The sequence below is a fragment of the Coptis chinensis genome, chromosome 8, assembly GCF_015680905.1.
Source record: "Coptis chinensis isolate HL-2020 chromosome 8, ASM1568090v1, whole genome shotgun sequence".
NCBI classification, from domain to species: Eukaryota; Viridiplantae; Streptophyta; class Magnoliopsida; order Ranunculales; family Ranunculaceae; genus Coptis; species Coptis chinensis.
Window position 1 is genome coordinate 609,447 of NC_141463.1, and position 18,534 is coordinate 627,980.

The window sequence follows — 18,534 nt, forward strand, 5'->3', positions numbered from 1 at the left end:
TTGTGCGAACCAAACCATTGAAATTACCTAAAGCAAAACAAGATCCAACAATAAAGTTCCTAAGAGATCTCTAAAGAAGAAAATGGGCGTTGTAAAAAAGAACCCCAAGTAATTAGAAATTTCGAACATGTATGGACCTCGCACTGTGCAGCCCAACTGTTCCAAAACTATGGCCTTGTTTGGCTTCGACCTGTAAAGATGGAATTCGAGCTAAACAAGCCGAGATTTACCATGCTCAAGCTCGGCTCGCTAATTACACGAGCTTTAAATTGAGCTCGAGCTCGGCTCATATAGTTAAACGAGTGAGCTCGAGCCGAGCCCAAGCCGAACTCCGAGCCCTCGATTATTTTACACTATAAATATGCTATTTGAACTAAACGAGCCGAGTTTCATCAAGCTCATTTGTTAGCACGAGCTTTTATTTGAGCTCGAGCTCGGCTCATATAGTAAACGAGCGAGCTCGAGCCGAGCTTAAACGAGCCAAGCCTAAGCCGAGCTCTGAGCCCTCGGTTGAAATTCCACCATTATCGACCTGAAACCCATCATAAAGAACGCATTTAACTTGGGCATTGTTAAAGATTTTTTTAGTATTAAATATCCCTTTTCTAATTGCGTCGTTATCATTATTGTCACTAAATACTTCAAAAGCCAATACCAAGAAAGCCTTAGCACCCGCTTTGGACAAAATTATATAACTGAACAAGACATATTATCTGCACCAAACTTTGATATATACTACTTAAATTTTGCAACAACTCTTTCTAGCTATCTTCTTCAAAATTATAAAGAAAGTAAGCTTAAGGACATGGACGATTCATTCGATGAAGAGTGTGATTATCTCTTTAAAGCTGTTCTAATAGGAGATTCAGCTGTTGGTAAATCAAACCTTCTTTCAAGATTTTCTAGAGATGAATTTCGACTTGATTCTAAGCCTACCATCGGAGTTGAATTTGCTTATCGGAATGTAAAAGTTGGCGATAAACTCATCAAAGCTCAAATATGGGACACTGCGGGCCAAGAGAGGTAAACAATATATTCAATAAACAAGCTAGAATATTCTTGTTTTTTTCTTTGATATGGCAATACTAACATACGTATCCTCCAATTATTTAGATGATCAGCATGTTCCGGATTGATTTTTAAATTCACTATTGCATGATATATCCTGATATATCCAATTAGCATGATATCATCCATTCATCCAGTTTTAGATTTTTTTTTTCTATAGATTTAAGTATGTGTCTGAACTTCGGGTAGATTGACTCACTCTTTGAAGTGGCTAGCCATAATAAAAAATACATAATAAACCTGCTGTCTTTTGCTTCATGTCGAAACTAGGCATATGCCCTGAAATGTACACAAGTTGAGGTCATATTTCTGCTGCACAGAAAAGGGTCTTATGACTCATTATCTAGTATTGTGTTTAACGAAGTATTTGTTAGGTAAAGGTCATCTTCGAGTCTACTAAATTTTGAACTAACACAATTACTTGCCTGAATCCATCAGCCAATGACATACGCTGTGTATTCAACAGTCTTATATATCAGGGCAACTGGACGATGTTCTCGAATGCGTCTTCAATGATTCATTAAAGTCTCTTAAATTTCCTCTATATATGCACGCACTTATTTCACTTTCACTTGTTTTTTTCTTTTCATTATTTTTTTTTGGGGAGGGGCCGAGGTGAACTTTTACAGATCAAACATAAAATTTAGTCCATCAAGCATTTCTTTTCTGGTTGCTAGTGTATTTCTCAGTTTGCATGCGGTTTTGTAGGCTAATTTATATCAAAGTTACAAGACGAAACCAAAATTTATTTGATGCCTTGTTGCACATTACAGCGCCAATGGCCCCAAAGCAAAATGAGCATTACACTCCTACATTAAACCACCTACTAAGTAGAGATGGGGCCAAGCTGGGGTTGGTTTGATTGGTGGTGGCGTGGTGCTCACTGGTGCCTATCCTCCGACTCAACAAATCAAGTACCTAAAATCTGGACAGCTAATTACTCATTGTAAAATGGTTGTTGTAGAGGTAGGGACAAAGCATGCAAAGGAGAAGCTAAGTCCATGATTAATACTAGGGCAGGCATCATTAAATCTCATTCTCTTTTTAAGTTTTCCTCCTTGTGAGTCAATAATATATGAGTTAGGGTACTCTTATTATATATGGGATATATTCATACTTTAGCTAATATAATCACATGAAACTTTTTGAATTTTACTCACTAGAGTAAAAGTAAAATAACAAAAGTTAAAAGGATAAATCCAATATTAGTACTTGGGTCAAAACACCATGTCTTTTCCAATGATCACATGGGGAAAAGTTATTCACTGATGTCCAAGAGTCAAGGGTGCGTATTGTTTTCTAGTGGGAAAGAAAGAATAATTGAGGTGCGCTGTTCGACTACAAGAGCAATGTTGCACCAAGATCCCAAGAGGAAAGCCACTCGGGCTTAAATTGGTCAAGAAAATTAGGACAATGACTGAATGAGACACTTAGCTAAGCCCAAATATTTTTAAGAATTGAATTCTTAGAAAGCCACAAAATTGAAAACCTTGCAAAGCCCAAGCTTGGATTCATCATAGCCAGCCCCTCCTGAAATCATGGTACGGATCCTGTACAAAAATTTTCATTATATCAAGTATCAACAAATGAAAAAGGGGCGTGATACTCTGATCTTTCATTTATGTTACCCTCAATTGGTGTATCATGTATGTGGGGAATTTGTGCTCGTCTGACAGACATTTTCAAGTGGTAAGACGTTTTCAAGTGGTAAGCAGTAGAGCCAAAATGATGAGCGTTCCACATTTTCATAATTCCCCGCAATGCAAGTCTGAGGGGTAATAACAACTTGTCATTCTTATGAGCCAAAAAGAATGACCTAATGTAAAGATAATAACAAGGATAGCTTTTCACTAAGTAATAATAAGGATAGCACTTGCTATGGCGATAGTTGTTGAGTTGTGAATTTCAGATGAATTTTTTTATTCCATCTCGTATGTTTTTTCGTTTTTTATTCATACGGGATATTTCATTCTGTCCCGCGAGTTTTTTTTTTTTCAAAATTTTTTTTTTTCGTCGTCAAGTGGAAATTTTATTGATAATGATAACAAGTTTTACAAATGATTAAAATAGGCTTGCAACAAACAACGCTGCAAGTCCATTCTGAATGACAAATCATATCTTCCTAAATACAAACTCGTTAGAACCAATTGTCATTACGTTGTTGTCCATAACTTTTCTGACAACCTCTCAAGGAGTTCAACAGATTGTTATACTAAGAAACCGAAAGTTTTGAATTTTCAAACGGGATGTTACATCCCTTTTGGTGTGTTTTTTTTATTTTTTTTATTTTATTTTTTACATTTAGACAGAATAAACACATTTCGTTCAATTTTAAAACCACATTTGCATTGGACAACCTCTAGTAGCATCTCACCAAGAATCTCACTAAGAAGATAACTATGAGAGAAAATGGTCTTATGTGACGCCTATATGGAGGTACCAAGTTGTTGTGAATAGTCTTAGTTGTAATAGTAGAACTATCGGAACTATGAGCATTCCACCCTTACACCCTTACAGCGTGAGCGTAATAGACTTTCTCTACATACTATGTGGGCATGTGGCCATTGGCCAAGCTTTGAGCAAAATTATAAAGCATTGATGTATTCCCCAAATTTCTTATGGCTAGACTATGGACTACGTAAATTTTGGGTCCGACAGATTTGCAAGATTATAAACATTGGATATAGCCCCAGTCCATTTCCTGCACTGGTCTCTGTAGCCAATGTTATAAAAAACGCTAGGGGCGGTAGTTACGGGGAGAGCTATGCTTTTGCCGCTTAAGTTTTTTTTTTTCAAATATATCTTATAATATATATAGTAATACACACCTATACTACAAAAAATGAAAAAAAATCATTTACCATAACTCAAAAAAAAAAAAAAAAAAAAAACAAAGATATTTATTACAAAAATGCGTAATAGTTTAAGAAAATCGACTTCATATAAAAATATATTCTTTCTTATAGTGGTATATAATTTACATTGAACTTTAGTTTTTTTTCACTCATTCAAAAAAAAAATTATTTAAGCCTACACTAATCGGGTTTTTAATTTTCAACATTTAATCATTCCCTAAAAAAAAATGCCTAGACCGCCTTTTTTGAATGATAGCTATGGGGTCGGTCCGCTACCTGCATTTTCCTTAATCAAAATCTTACATAGATTGATTTTTTAAACGGGTTGGGATTTTAGTCAATTGTTCATCTAGTTAAAATACACCACCTTTTTACACACTTAGCTAATAAATCTGAAGCCTTGTTGGTCTCCCTATAGCAATGGTTGACACTACTATAACTGAGTTTCTTCCTTTTAGAACAGTGTTTGTAGCCGTACTCAGTACTCGCATTTATTTGCTCAACCAATGGATTTTTGTTTATTGTTTTCGTAATTCTCGATTTAATCTTGTCGATATTTGTTGATGTGAACTCTGAATGATTTAGTTTGTTGCTCTCTAATTATGTGATTCTAAATCATGAACAGATTCAGAGCAATTACCAGCTCTTACTACAGAGGAGCATTAGGAGCCATGCTAGTATATGACTTAACGCGTCGAGCAACATTTGATAACTTGAAGAAATGGCTAGAAGAACTTAGACACTTTGGAGATTCTGATATGGTGATTGTACTTGTTGGAAACAAATCAGATTTGGTTCACAAAAGAGAAGTTAGTGAAGAGGACGGAAGGAACCTAGCTGAGAATGAAAATATATTTTTCATTGAAACATCAGCCTTGGAGAATTTTAATGTTGAAGAAGCATTTCTTCACATGATATCACAAATTCATAAAATTACAAGTCAGAAAAACCTTGAAGCAAAGATCATTGAAGGAATGACACCTAACGTTGGGAATACAACAATATTGCATATCGATGAAGTATCAGCAACAAGAAAAGATACTGGTTGTTGTTTAACATAAGGATTAACTGACTTAATTTGTTGGTCAAGGTAGTATCATTATTTTTTTTTCTTTGTCCCCTTTTTTTTAAAGATGAAAAAGTGCATTGCTATGTGACAGAAAGAGTAGTAGTTACCAACATTGTGAGGTATTGTGGCAAATGGTACTATCTCAATTTTCTTTCACTTGTTCAACTCAAGTGGCTCTCTAATCTCTACGCTTTAGGCAATGCTAAATGGGGCCTAACATAAAAATTCGCGAGTTGCACGTTAACCTCAGCAAGTATTTAAATGCCATAAACAAAGATTATCAAACTTGAATATCATCATGTTAGAGGAAATATGTGTGACACCATGAATAGTCACAATCGATTGTTACATTTATTTTGTAAAGTGAAAGTTAGCTACACATACTTTGCTCCTTTCGAACATAGAAAGGGGTCAAAAGGATTCTTGGTGTCTCATCACCGCATTATCAGCCCCCGAAAGAACATGGAAAAAATGGAAAAAAGAAAACGATCAGTAATTATCTCCACGTTATCAAATTCTTAGGTTAAGACAAAATAAAATAGGGAAAAGAAGGTGGTAATAATTGGTGGATATGGATCAGAAAATCGATATCAATCTATCAGGATACTTTGGACGATGCCTTTTTTTTTAAAAAAACATAACTATTTCACTGTTCAAACTTCAAACATTATGGGTCTAGTGTCCAAATGCTCACATTATCTCTCCTGTAAACTCTTGCCATATCAAGATTCAAGAACATGATGTGATGACGGCATGCTTGTGCCTTTATACATAAATTATAGATAAAAGGCTTGGAGAAAATGTGTTAAACTCCTAGGACCATCAGAAAAGCAATGCCCATAAAGTAAATGGATCGGATAGATGCTGAGGATTCTGGCTGCAGTGAAGATTATGGTGAATAAAGGATTGAATCTACAAAGGCAATCATGATTTGGATCGTTCACTAGTTTGAGATTCTCCATTTCAACAACTCTCTCACGAACCATAAAAGTTGTGACGACTCTGATGATCTGATCTCGTACCCAAAACCACACCATTGGTCATTCTCATTGGCGCACTATTGGGTCGGTATTTCTCCACTTTGGAGTTTGTATCAGGTCCAATGATCTTCTACCAAGTACCATTCTAAATTTGTGGTGTGTAAACAGTGCAATGCTTTCCTGTGTGAAGACCGGTAATATGAACTCCACTTTAAGCAGGTCCAAAAGAACTCAACCACCAATAGTGGAATTAAAAGATATGATGATGAACTGAAATCTGATGAACTGAAGTCTGATTTTGATGGATTAGTCCTCGATCTTACAGTGGAGATCAATCACCCCTACGAAAATTAGCTCCAATGGAATATGTCTAACCACGCCATAAGATGACATTTTTAAGAAAAGATAAAGATTATACATTTGGTACTAGCCAGAAGTATATATAAATACTGAAATATTTTGAGAAGTTCATTCACAAAAATTTTGTGGTTTAGTAAGCGATCTGGTTCGTGAATATTGTGTCAGATGAGATGCAATCACACAACAGTACATGGCACACCTGTCTAGGACTCTAGGTGGACTATAAGCTGACTTCAGGTTTAAAACATTGCATTGCTTCTCCCTCGCTCCCCTATACATGCATGTCTTTTAAATGCCAATAACAAGAAGAGTGGGCTCATTCTCAAAGCACAACCGATAACTCGATAAGGCTTGCCACAGGATCCTTCAAAACAACCCCACCACCTTTTTCCCGGCCCTCTTCTCTGTCTTCTACAACTTGCTTTCCTTTTTGTGTAATGTGCATCTTAATTTGTACTCTAGCGGTCCCTAGAAAAGCTAGCTAGATCGATTGATTGAAGAGGGGTTCATAAGTAGCATAAAAATAGGTACACTCTTGTTACAATGAGTGTATGATCTTCACAGCCTTTTCTCACTTATGGAAACTACACACCCAAACATGAATAGTAACTTCAACAACCTTCAACATTTAGAGATAGCCATGGAAGTTCACAAAGTCATTCCACCACCTCCTAGAAGCACATTGGACAAGCTCAAAACTAGGCTCAAAGAAACATTCTTTCCTGATGACCCTTTACGCCAATTCAAAGGCCAGTCTGTAAAGAAGAAATGGATTCTGGGTGCTCAATACTTGTTCCCTATACTTCTATGGGGGCCTAATTATAGTCTCAAGCTTTTCAAATCCGATATCATTTCTGGCCTTACTATAGCAAGCTTGGCCATTCCCCAGGTATCTAGACTAACTTTTTGTTTCTTTTTTACCTTTCTTCCATGTGAATTGGTTGATCATGACACAATTTTCTTAACAAATGCATTATATCAACTTACAGGGAATAAGCTATGCTAAGCTTGCTAATCTACCTCCCATTGTTGGCCTATGTGAGTTTTATTTTTCTTTTCTTATTAACATGTGTAGTTGTTGTAGTTCATCTTCATAGCTTAAATATATAGCACTGTAATGTTCTGTTCTGGTATGATATCTTAACATGTTTGTAGATTCAAGCTTTGTACCACCACTTGTTTATGCTGTGCTTGGAAGTTCCAAGGATCTTGCAGTCGGTCCCGTATCCATTGCTTCTCTTATATTGGGATCAATGCTTAGACAAGAAGTATCTCCTACAAAGGAGCCTCTCTTGTTTCTTCAACTTGCTTTCTCTTCAACTTTTCTAGCTGGGGTCTTTCAAGCTTCTTTAGGGATTCTAAGGTGAGACAGTACTATATATTCTTGTCTTGAATCATTCCACCTTTATTTATATTTTATATGATATCTTCTAACTTTATGTGGATTGGTTTTTTGTATAGGCTTGGATTCATAATTGATTTTCTTTCAAAGGCTACTCTCATAGGCTTCATGGCTGGATCTGCAATTATAGTATCTCTACAACAACTCAAAAGTCTTCTTGGGATTGTCCACTTCACCAAAAAAATGGGCTTAATTTCTGTTTTGAGCTCTGTTTTCCACAACACAGATGAGGTTATTATATTATGTTCTTGCCATATATTTGAGAAAAATAAAATATTATGTAGGGTACTCTCACACGAAAACGTATAAAAGGACGTACAGAGTTCACATATTGCCGTTACATTATTTTCAAGTGAGGAGGGTACCCGTTTATCATTTAATGGTTACACGGTATATGATAGTACGTCTCCATAGTGATATTTTATGTTCATATTGTTGCTGATTAATTGATTGTTATTTGGTTGTTTGTGGTGCATGATTGCAGTGGTCATGGCAAACCATTCTCATGGGCGTCTGTTTTCTTGTATTCCTCCTTTTGGCCAGACACGTTGTATGTTAAGTTGCTCATTAACTTTCTCTGCAAATACATACATTCTTTGGGATGCGTATTTTTTAGAAACAAACTAATAATGAGGATAAGCCTACATTAACACATATTTATTGCTACTGACCAAGAGATGGTGATACCACTAGGAACCACCGATTTTGGACTCGAATTTTAGTAGCCCGATAGCCGCTTGACCTATCTAGGTTAAAGCAAAGTGCACACCGATGATCAGGCATTCAGAAGCACAGTACAGCCTACACAAATATCAAATTTGATGTAAATTGTGCACGACGATGCGCAACTATTGGTGTACAATATTGGCTTTGGCTTCTCCAAATTTTGTGAACTTGTGATGCTAGCTTTCATATCTCATTTGTATGCATGATCTATGTACTTTCCTTGCATTTGGCTATAGATTCAACCGATTAGATTCAGGTTTTGGAGTCAATTTTGCCGAGTGTGGGGCACTGATTCTCTTACTCTCCACCTTTTTGAGTGGAGAATTGATTGCCCAACAAAGAACCGTTTGTTGCAAGTCAAAACTCAAAGGCCAAAAGTGTTGGTGCTTTTCTGTTGACTGCGGTCTACCACCATGCACTTTCCCGTCCCTGTAGTCAGGTGGGAATTATTGGTTCGCAATAATACAAAAAGAACAAACAAAAGCTAATTAACAAAAAAATAAGGGGGAAATCCCATGTCCAGGGACCTACCTTGCCAAAATATAACTACAAAGAATTTTTTTTCCATGTCCATGTTTCAAACTTTCAATATTTCATGTGCATTTTTTTTTTTACAGGGGTTAAAGCTTAGCTTATATTACAAAATCCCATGTTCTACAAAAAGTAAAAACAAATGTTCTATATCATATGCATATTTCACAAAATTGACCTGGTGAAGGGAAAATCGCTTACACAAACTTCTGTGATCCAATGTCTTCATTGACAAACAAAGGTAATTCGTTCCAGGCTTCCAGCCATTTTCTTGGCCACCAGGATACGAAATAGGGAACCTAGGCCATGTTTCCTGATCTCAGTTGGACAAAACTTGGATTAAATAAGACGCAACTTGAACCGTTCATATATATACGAGCTCTCAAGGGATACCCTTTGCCCAAAAAAATTAATTATTTTTAAATTTTGCTATTTATTGTTAATTAGTAATTATAGGAAAGCATATATTTTAGTTGGTATGATCATTCTGACCATGAAACCATAATTGTGTAGAGCATGAGAAGACCAAAGCTCTTCTGGGTGTCAGCTGGAGCACCACTTGTATCTGTGATGCTTTCCACACTACTAGTTTTCATATTCAAAGCTCAAAATCATGGCATCAGCGTAGTAAGTTGATGGGGGGACACAGTATTAGTATATCACCCTTTTTATTTTCGCCCGCTCTTCCTTTGTTCCATTTTCATGTATGTAGTTAATTTCATATGACTCTGTATTAATCATCTTGCTTCTATAGATTGGTAATCTGGAAGGAGGACTAAATCCTCCATCATGGAATATGTTGCAACTTCAAGGAAAGCATCTTGGACTTGTACTGAAAACAGGCCTTGTCACTGGCATCATCTCCCTCACTGTAAGTTTCTCCTTCACTAATAAGATTTTCGTTGTCCTAAAAAGAATGAATGCTCCTAAGAACTGGAGTAAGAAATTCTGTTTTCAAGACCTTTAATAATAATATCCGGTAACTTGGTGCTAATGAACGCTGTAAAAATGTATATATAGGAAGGCATTGCAGTTGGAAGAACATTTGCTGCCCTGAGGGACTACCAAGTAGATGGGAACAAAGAAATGATGGCAATTGGAGTGATGAATATTGCGGGCTCCTGCACATCCTGCTACATTACCACAGGTTCGCATTAACCACCTTTCATATGATGATATGAGTCCATCAAGAAGCATAAAAGAAACATCGGAAAAAGGGGTGTCATGATATTCTGCGCGCTCTCCATGATTCCATGTTATAACCATGCTTAATGATTGTGTTGCAGGTGCTTTCTCCCGGTCAGCTGTGAACCATAATGCAGGAGCAAAGACAGCATTCTCTAACATAGTGATGGCTATTACTGTGATGGTTACTCTACTTTTCCTTATGCCCCTATTTCGTTACACACCCAATGTGGTATTAGGTGCCATTATAGTCACAGCAGTAATTGGACTTATTGATGTTCCTGCCGCTTATCTCATTTGGAAGATCGACAAATTTGATTTCCTTGTTTGCTTGTGTGCATTCTTTGGCGTCATTTTCATATCTGTCGAAGATGGACTTGCAGTTGCTGTAAGTCTTACATAATTTTTGTACTAGAAGTTTAGAATGTAGTACAGACCCAGTTCGAAACAGGGTATATCACATCTATGATATACAAAATTCCTTAAAGATCATTTTGCTCTGTGTAGGTTGGGATATCAATCTTTAAGATCCTGTTGCAAATTACAAGACCCAAAACTGTCATGTTGGGAAATATTCCTGGAACAAATATATACCGCAATCTTCATCATTACAGGGAAGCACAAGCAATTCCAGGATTTCTTATTCTAAGCATAGAAGCTCCTGTTAATTTTGCCAACACCACATACCTCAATGAAAGGTTTGAAGTTGCATTCTTTTATTAGTACACACACTATACAAGTCTCATATTTCTTTACATTTCTAATTTTCTTTCATTTGCAGAATCTCAAGATGGATAGAAGACTATGAATCTGAAAAGGAAGTGAAAAAACACTCTGATCTTCATGTTGTGATCCTAGACATGTCTGGTAAGTGGTTTAGCAACATTTGGCGCTATTAACAAAACATTTGAAGTGAATAACAAAAGAGATGACAAGAAATTCATTCTTATGTATCATTTGTGTTTATTCCAGCTATAAGTGCTATGGATATGAGTGGAGTCTCACTTATAAAAGACCTAAAGAAAACAATGGACAAACGGGGTCTCCAGGCAAGTTAATAGAGACTTTCACTTCAAGTATTTCTTCGTGTGTTTAAAATTTATTTCCTGTAATACTTTCCAATTCATTATATGCATTTCAGCTTGTCTTGGTGAATCCTGTGGGTGAAGTGATGGAAAAACTGCAAAGGTTAAATAAAGCCCATGATTTCCTAGGCATGGATTGCCTTTACTTGACTGTTGGAGAGGCTGTAACATCTCTCTCATCCAAGATGAAGAGACAGGCATCAAGTCCTGTATGAAAGCAGAATGGATATCAAGTTCTCAACTAATTACTTCTCTAATTGTGAAAAAGCAATTACAAACATGTAATGGTACGATGCAATGGTGCATTCTTGGTTGTTGTTCTTCTTATCTGTAATAGACTATCTTATGTTAGTTTTGCTATTACTCTAATGCTTCAACATTTTGGTTTTATTCTTTTATGTATCATCTATTCACATCCAAGGAAGGATTTTGACTAGCTCTTTCCCTAAATTGGACTTTGTTAATGCCAGACTAAATGTGACATATGCTCCCAAATAGCATGCTTCAACCTATCACTTTAATGGTAGATAGATTAAAACTCGTTATAGCCCAAGTAGACCAAAGAGATTTTACAACTTGATGGATTGATGTGCATGCAAGAGAAAAGAGCATCTGGTGTGAACTGCAGAGAACGGTTGGGGGACTGTGTTCCAAGAGAAGTCTAGCAACTGTGCTAACAGTGACATTTGTAGACTATGAATGAGAGTGGAGACTATTTGTAGATATTGGTGAAGGTAGTAGATCTTCAACCACCAAACAGATTGCGAGTTAAACACTATTTTATTTTATTTTTGGCTCTAAGTGGAAATTGTATTTACTGTATGAAAAGAAAAAAAAAAACAAAAGTGAAAAACACAACTTTGTTGGGCAGTCTCTCCATTCTACCTAGTCCAGAGAAAGAGACTACCCATTTCTAAATCTAAAATAACTCAAAAAGTGGTCCTCCACACTGAGTTAAACACTTTCTTTTCTTTTCTAATTTTTTTTTTTTTTTTTTTTTTTTTTTTGGTGATGGGGTTGAGGTAGACCCTTAACTGTTGATTAAACTTCAAAGAGTTACATACCTCCCTAAAAGTATGATCGTTAGAGGGAGAATTTTCAGCACAACAACACTAGGCTCTAAGGCTGAGTCCAATGGTGCATCACCCTCTATCTCTATTCCATAAAAAAAACAGCGTTTTGAGGATGAGGAGTCAATTTTGGTGTCCAATGGTTCGGACCATTCTACGCCACTTCGACCGGCGCGGAATTAAAAAAAAAGATATGCATTCCACGCTACTTCAAGTAGTGCCGTTTGGGATTTTACAAACCACGCCACTTCAAATAGGCGCGGTATGAAATTGAAAAATGCATTCCACGCCACTTCAAGTGGTGTCGTTTGAGTTTTTACAAACCACACTATTTCAACTCGCGTAGAATGCACTCTTTATTCCTCAATATTACTCTCTATATATGAAGAGTATTATGGAGATAAGGGGCAAAATCACCGCCACTCCCTCCACTTTTGAGGGAATGGAGATCCATTGCACCCAGCCTAAGCCTTACAATCATGAAAAACTCATAAACATAGTCCATTTGGATACATACACAGAAATAACTACATAGAAACATCTAACGTCTACCACCAAACAAAAATTTATCCCTTATAACCAGATGATCATTCTTTAGATGTTTCTAAGCATTCTCAAAATTGTAGAAAAATGTCTCACATTCATAGCAAACACATGTTATACCAAGAGTATGGTCTTTATATCTTGGAAGCTTGCTTAATCATAACTAAGCATATATATATATATACCCACGATATTTCGCGATATTTGTGCATCCGAAAAATAGAAAAAATAGATCATGTCTCTCTTTCTCTCTCTCTCCTTTGAAACAAATTTGCGCATTTTAAAATGCACCACGAGTAAATTATTACTCATCATCATGTCGAATTGGATCTCTTCGAAGCTCAAAGTTGCTGAAACATTTCTTCAACAAGTAAAGTTTATACCTTTACTCATTTTTCATTTCAACAATTTATTCATTTCATTGAATTTTGATTTTTTTTTTTTTTTTTTGGTACATTTTTATTATAGATTGATCAAACAGCTGCTGAATCACTTAAAAAGGGTGAAAACACGAGATCTGATGAATTGAATTATAATCATCAAACTATTGTTTCTAGAAAAGTTGAATCAATTGTCCCAATTAAAGACCAGCTTAAGAAGAAAAATTCATTAGAAAGTAATCATCTTTACACAACACCATTGAGGAAAGAAGCTGTAATAATTAGTGATATTAAGACCCCACCCAAACCTACACCTAGTAGTACCCCGCCGCTTACGGATAGTGATTGGACTCAGTTACTTAGTACTCCTCAGGTAGTAACATTGCCTTCTGCCAATGGGGGTTATAAGAGTCGTGGGGCGGGGAAGTTGGTAGAGTTGAAGAAGAATCAGAGTGGTGGTTTTAAGTCTAGTACAAGGAAGACGAACATTGTGTTGGGAAATCGAGTTAATGGTAAACGTAATAGTGACGGGGAGGAATCTGGTTCAAGTGATTCGACTAAGAGAATATCTAATGTTGGATCGCAAAATGGCGATGGAGATATTGGAGAAAAAGTGGTTGGTTTTGGTGAGAGTGTCTCGCCATTGGGTGTAACTCATAATCCTGAGATGAAACCAGTGGCTGTTAAGGATGATGTAGTTCCTGAAGTAAAGAAGCAAGTGGATGTTAGTGTAGATGAGCCTGAGTCAAATGTTAGGAGCTCTATATCTAGTGACTTGCATGGAGGGTCTTCTTCGTCGAGTGATGGAACATCTGCTTCGGAGAGTGATTCAAGTTCGACATCGGACTCTGAAAAGGAACGTGAAAAGAAGGCACGAAGGGAAAGGAGAAGGGAACGCGTTGTGGCTGTGAAAGCAGCTGCTAAAGCTGTTGAGGTAATAAAAGAACATGAGAACATTGTTGCCAGGTTGGAAGGAGAGAAGCAAAGCTTAGAGAAAATACTTGAAGAACGCGCTAAGCAACAGGCACAAGAGGTCATACCACACAACTCTATTTTTTCGCTGATGTATTATTTTCCGTTACTTGCCCTGCGCTTCTTATTAACGTCCGTGTTCATGTTTATCTGTGTGTGTATTCTCATTTGTATCTCTTTTGTGGTATCAGGCTTCAGAACTGCAGATGACTATGATGGAAACAATGAATGCTGTTGACTTGGAGAAGCAGAAGCATAGTTACACTAGGATGGAAGCATTTACTCGGTTGACTAAACTTGAGGTCTGTATATATATTCGCGCTTAAGTTAATAGCTGGGTTATTATCTATCTGCTCTAGACTTGTGCTCCAGACCTTTAGTGTTTGCGAAACATGTAGTTTATTACTTTGTGCTGATTTCAACTGCTGTTTCTCATCACTAAAGATTGAATGATGTTGCAGACTACGAATGCTGATCTTGCTAAATCCCTTGCGACAATTCAGTGGAATCTTGAAATTGAGGTATGATGGCTTATATTTTTTTATGATAAGTTGATAATGGTGATAGATAATATCCCACATCTGGTTTTCCTACAGATAAACTATAGATGTTGTACATCTTCATTCTCGCAATTCCTGTTACCTCTTACCAGATTCAAAGATATTGGTTATTTAATTTTGATTAGTTAATATGTTTTATACCCTATCATAGCTTACCTGTTTCCATTGGTTTACTGCTTCCCGTCAAATTGAGAGTAGTGATAACCTATTCTTGAAATCCCCATTACTTTTGGACACAGTGGATTTAATGTCTTTTTCTGTTTTTTTTTTCAAGAGTAAACAAGTTGCAGATATCCGGCAACAGATAGATGTAAAAGAAGCTATTCAAGAAGGTACTCTCTTATTAAGAACCGAATAAGGCTTCCATTTTCGTCTTTTCCAATTAATTTTTTCACTTGGGTTGTTGACCTCCAGCAATATATGGGAGATACTTTATATTAGTATTTGACTCTTTTCTTTTATGTCCTTTGTATTTTTGTTGTAGATCTTAGGAGGAGAATCTTGAACATTCATCAACATGGATCATCTCCAAAAGTGAGTCGTGAACATTACTAGAGTATAATGCTTCTTCTATCTGTTCTTTACTTTCTTTAGTTGAGAAAATTTTACTCTTTCTATATACTGCCCTTTATATGTGTTGTTTTGTCTCTTGTATGCCAATTTAGTTTTATTCACGTGAAATAAAAGAAAAAGAAAAATCTTTCTCAGTTTTTTAACGATTTTTAGCGGTTGGCTCTTTTAGCAAAAGTGTTTTCTAGGATAATAGGTGATGGGATCTTTGAAGTTGGTAGATTGTACTTTCTTCAATGTAGGAACCCATCCGTGGACCCTGCTTTTTCTTTTCTTTTTTCCCTTTTTTTTACCAGGAAAATGAATTTTCATCAATAGAGGAAGTAGAAGGGAATGCTTTACCTCTATTTTGGGGAAGCTACTGGTCTGGATGGGTGGTAAAAAAGAATTATAACATATACTATTTTAAAGCGAAAGGGTTGATGGGCTGTATTTAAATGAAAAGTACAAATCATAGGATTTGTGAACTATGTCATAGTCTATGTGGTTGATGCAGTGGTTTACTATCAATGATTTTCTAACCTGTCTGCATACTGCCATACTCCACTCATTAGCCCACAATTATAAGCTGTTCAGTGAAAAGTTTCATGCAGTATGTAAAGATAATCCCATGACACTTGTGACTGTTTTGGTTGCTTGGCTTCCATAATGACAGCTGTTAGTGTGCAGAAGTTTTGATTTCATTGTTAAGGCTGAATCCAATGGCTCCCTATCCCCATAAAAATGGACAAAAAGCTGGCGGTTATACCTCCCTATCCGTAAAACACTCTCCACATATACGAAGTGATATTGAGGAATACAGAGTAGATTCTATGCCAGTTCATCTGGCGTAATTTGGGAAAAACCATTTGGCGCCATTTGCAGTGGCGTAGAAAAAATTTTGGTTTTCGTAGAATGGAAAGTGGCCCACCACATCACATGTCAAATATTCCTTTGTTAAACCCCCACACTACCCCCACTATTTGTAAAAGTGTGCTGGAGGAGAAGAAGATTACGCGGGGGCAGACTCGTCTTCTCGGTTTTTACTTTTCCATATTACATCTGTTCAAGCAGCGTAGAATGATAATTATTATTTTTTTCGATTTTCTTTCTGCGCCAGATGAAGAGGCGTAGAATGTTTTGTCAATTTCAAACTACACCAAATGAAATGGCGTAGTATGTGTGAAACCATTGGACCCATTTTCCTGCCCTCTATCCTTAAAACACTGTTTTTTGCAGTTTTGGAGATACAGAGTCCAAAACCATTGGACTCTGCCTAAGGTTGCAACATAGTAAATTTAATTGTAGGTATATTCGGCAAAAAATGAAATTTCTTGCCCACAGCTGGAGAAAATATGGAACCTGCACATCACTGATGACCTTGTTATTAATTTATGAACATTATGATTTTTTTTGTAGTTAGAAGCTTCCAAAGGAGTCGAATTTGAACGTGAGATACTTGAAGCAGAATATTCTGTCATATGTGATAAAATTGGACAGCTGCAAGAAAAGGTAACATCACTTTTCTATGTGCACCTCTAATCTATAGAGTAGAGTGAAATTGAATGATGGAATAACCACTTGTTCCATTTGAACAGCCACTGGCCCTGTTATGACTGCCACTGAAAATGAATTTCTCTCACCCCGTGTGTCATGCAGGAAAAGAAGTTAGAAGAAAATATTGAGATATTGCGAAAAGAGATGGATGTTCCAACTGCTGTAGAAGTTGAACTCAAGCGAAGGCTTACTCAGCTGACAAACCATTTGATTCAGAAGCAATCGCAGGTTTGCCATCGACATGTGTTCTTCAAAAAGTTAATTCTAGCTGATGCTGAAGCATATACTGCAACTTATGGTGTACTTGCACCTCCATTGCTTGAATCTGAAAATCTAAGATGTATGGTTCATAAAAATGATAGAATGTGTTGGTATATGTCACCTCTGTTGCTTGAATCTGAAAATCTAAGATGTATGGTTCATAAAAATGATAGAATGTGTGGTATATGTCTGCATGTGAAGGGGGGAGTCTGTTTTCATGTTGTAAATGATGTAACACATCAACTTAAACTCATTAAACTTGTGAAATAAGATGACTTTGTGTTGGATCTCCTTGGTTGACCAAACGTCAGTGTGGCCCAATTGGTTGAACTTATATCAGTACTATAAATGCACACCTGTATATCTGCCACTCCAAATGCTCCCTCACACAGCTTTTCAGTTACTACATCTATCCAACATGATTTTGAGTTTCTGACACCAATACCTCATTGGCATGGTCTGCGAGATGTTAGATTTACATCAAGATTGAAAATAGTTGTTTGTTGGAAATAACTAGTGCTTTCCATAGGTTGTATCAAATTTTTTTTTATGAAAATGACCCGTATTGTCTAATTTAACTCAATGTATCATAATATTTTGGCAAAGTACCAACTCTGTGTGATAATAGTAATTTAACTTTGAATCAGGTTGAGGCTCTTTCAGCTGAAAAGGCAACAATGCTGTTCAGAATAGAGGTATGTAGCAGTTAATTAGCTACACAGATAACAGAAAACTAGCAACCCCTTTTTAATACTCTTATCTCTGATGTCATTTTTTTGCAGACAGTATCAAGGCTTCTGGAAGAACACAAGTTGGCACCCCAGGTGTCAGATATAGCAGGTCCTTCATCAAGTGAGGATCTAGAAGCAGGGACATGGGAGGTGTCCAAAGCAAAATTAAGGCCCTTGTTTGCGAACAATATTCAATCTGGGAGTCGGCACTTAGGATCATTGCTTCGACAATTGGATGTTATTTTTTCTGCCGGTGCTGCTTTCTTAAGAAGGAACTCCTCGGCAAAATTTTTTGCTCTTGTTTACCTTGTATGCCTTCATTTCTGGGTTTCATATATATTCATGTCACATTCTCAAGCATCTGATTCCAGATCTGGTGCTATCATCTCCCTGGAAAGCATCAATAAGACAAGTGGACCCTGAGCTTGTTGCACTATAGCTTGTCGTGAGGTCGTCATTCCATGTATAGAGTGATTCTTGTACTGCATAACCTTTTTAAAAATGTGAATATCAGAGTCCAAGTTAAGTGAGTTTTCCAAAAATAAACTTCGGGGATGTCCTAATGTGGCAATTTGAGGTTTTGAAACAACGTGAAAATAAACAAGCACTAGTTATTGCACAGAGCTCCCATTCAATACCCAATATAAGTC

At 36.6% G+C, this 18,534-nt stretch overlaps 3 protein-coding genes across 3 annotated transcripts; all 3 read left to right on the forward strand.

Annotated features, from left to right (window-relative positions):
• The first annotated feature begins 667 nt into the window (after positions 1–667).
• On the forward strand, positions 668–5,148 carry LOC147479151 (ras-related protein RABA6a-like). Its single transcript, XM_086576423.1, has 2 exons — positions 668–1,023; positions 4,549–5,148. Exons 1-2 carry the CDS (start codon positions 806–808, stop codon positions 4,982–4,984), a joined length of 654 nt encoding a protein of 217 aa, XP_086432549.1. The 5' UTR covers positions 668–805; the 3' UTR covers positions 4,985–5,148.
• Positions 5,149–6,442: 1,294 nt separating this feature from the next.
• LOC147479152 (putative sulfate transporter 3.3) lies at positions 6,443–11,697 on the forward strand. The gene is made up of 13 exons (XM_086576272.1): positions 6,443–7,221; positions 7,322–7,370; positions 7,488–7,695; positions 7,794–7,965; positions 8,219–8,284; positions 9,505–9,618; positions 9,746–9,862; positions 10,012–10,138; positions 10,278–10,564; positions 10,684–10,874; positions 10,958–11,043; positions 11,149–11,225; positions 11,318–11,697. Exons 1-13 carry the CDS (start codon positions 6,910–6,912, stop codon positions 11,474–11,476), a joined length of 1,965 nt encoding a protein of 654 aa, XP_086432398.1. The 5' UTR covers positions 6,443–6,909; the 3' UTR covers positions 11,477–11,697.
• Positions 11,698–13,075: 1,378 nt separating this feature from the next.
• On the forward strand, positions 13,076–18,430 carry GC2 (golgin Putative 2). The gene is made up of 10 exons (XM_086575612.1): positions 13,076–13,244; positions 13,343–14,287; positions 14,418–14,528; positions 14,688–14,747; positions 15,061–15,118; positions 15,271–15,320; positions 16,755–16,847; positions 16,995–17,120; positions 17,801–17,848; positions 17,936–18,430. The coding sequence occupies exons 1-10, from the start codon at positions 13,110–13,112 to the stop codon at positions 18,305–18,307; spliced, it is 1,998 nt and encodes a 665-aa protein (XP_086431738.1). The 5' UTR covers positions 13,076–13,109; the 3' UTR covers positions 18,308–18,430.
• Positions 18,431–18,534: the final 104 nt, after the last annotated feature.

Excerpts from the sequence above, each read along its gene's own strand:
- LOC147479152 (XM_086576272.1), top strand. The coding sequence starts at position 6,910 with ATGGAAACTACACACCCAAACATGAATAGTAACTTCAACAACCTTCAA. Across the intron at positions 7,966-8,218 it reads TTTTCCACAACACAGATGAG|TGGTCATGGCAAACCATTCT; the intron begins GTTATTATATTA and ends GCATGATTGCAG. Across the intron at positions 9,619-9,745 it reads AAAATCATGGCATCAGCGTA|ATTGGTAATCTGGAAGGAGG; the intron begins GTAAGTTGATGG and ends TTGCTTCTATAG.
- GC2 (XM_086575612.1), top strand. The coding sequence starts at position 13,110 with ATGTCTCTCTTTCTCTCTCTCTCCTTTGAAACAAATTTGCGCATTTTA. Across the intron at positions 13,245-13,342 it reads CTGAAACATTTCTTCAACAA|ATTGATCAAACAGCTGCTGA; the intron begins GTAAAGTTTATA and ends TTTTTATTATAG. Across the intron at positions 17,849-17,935 it reads CAATGCTGTTCAGAATAGAG|ACAGTATCAAGGCTTCTGGA; the intron begins GTATGTAGCAGT and ends ATTTTTTTGCAG.
- LOC147479151 (XM_086576423.1), top strand. The coding sequence starts at position 806 with ATGGACGATTCATTCGATGAAGAGTGTGATTATCTCTTTAAAGCTGTT. Across the intron at positions 1,024-4,548 it reads GACACTGCGGGCCAAGAGAG|ATTCAGAGCAATTACCAGCT; the intron begins GTAAACAATATA and ends AATCATGAACAG.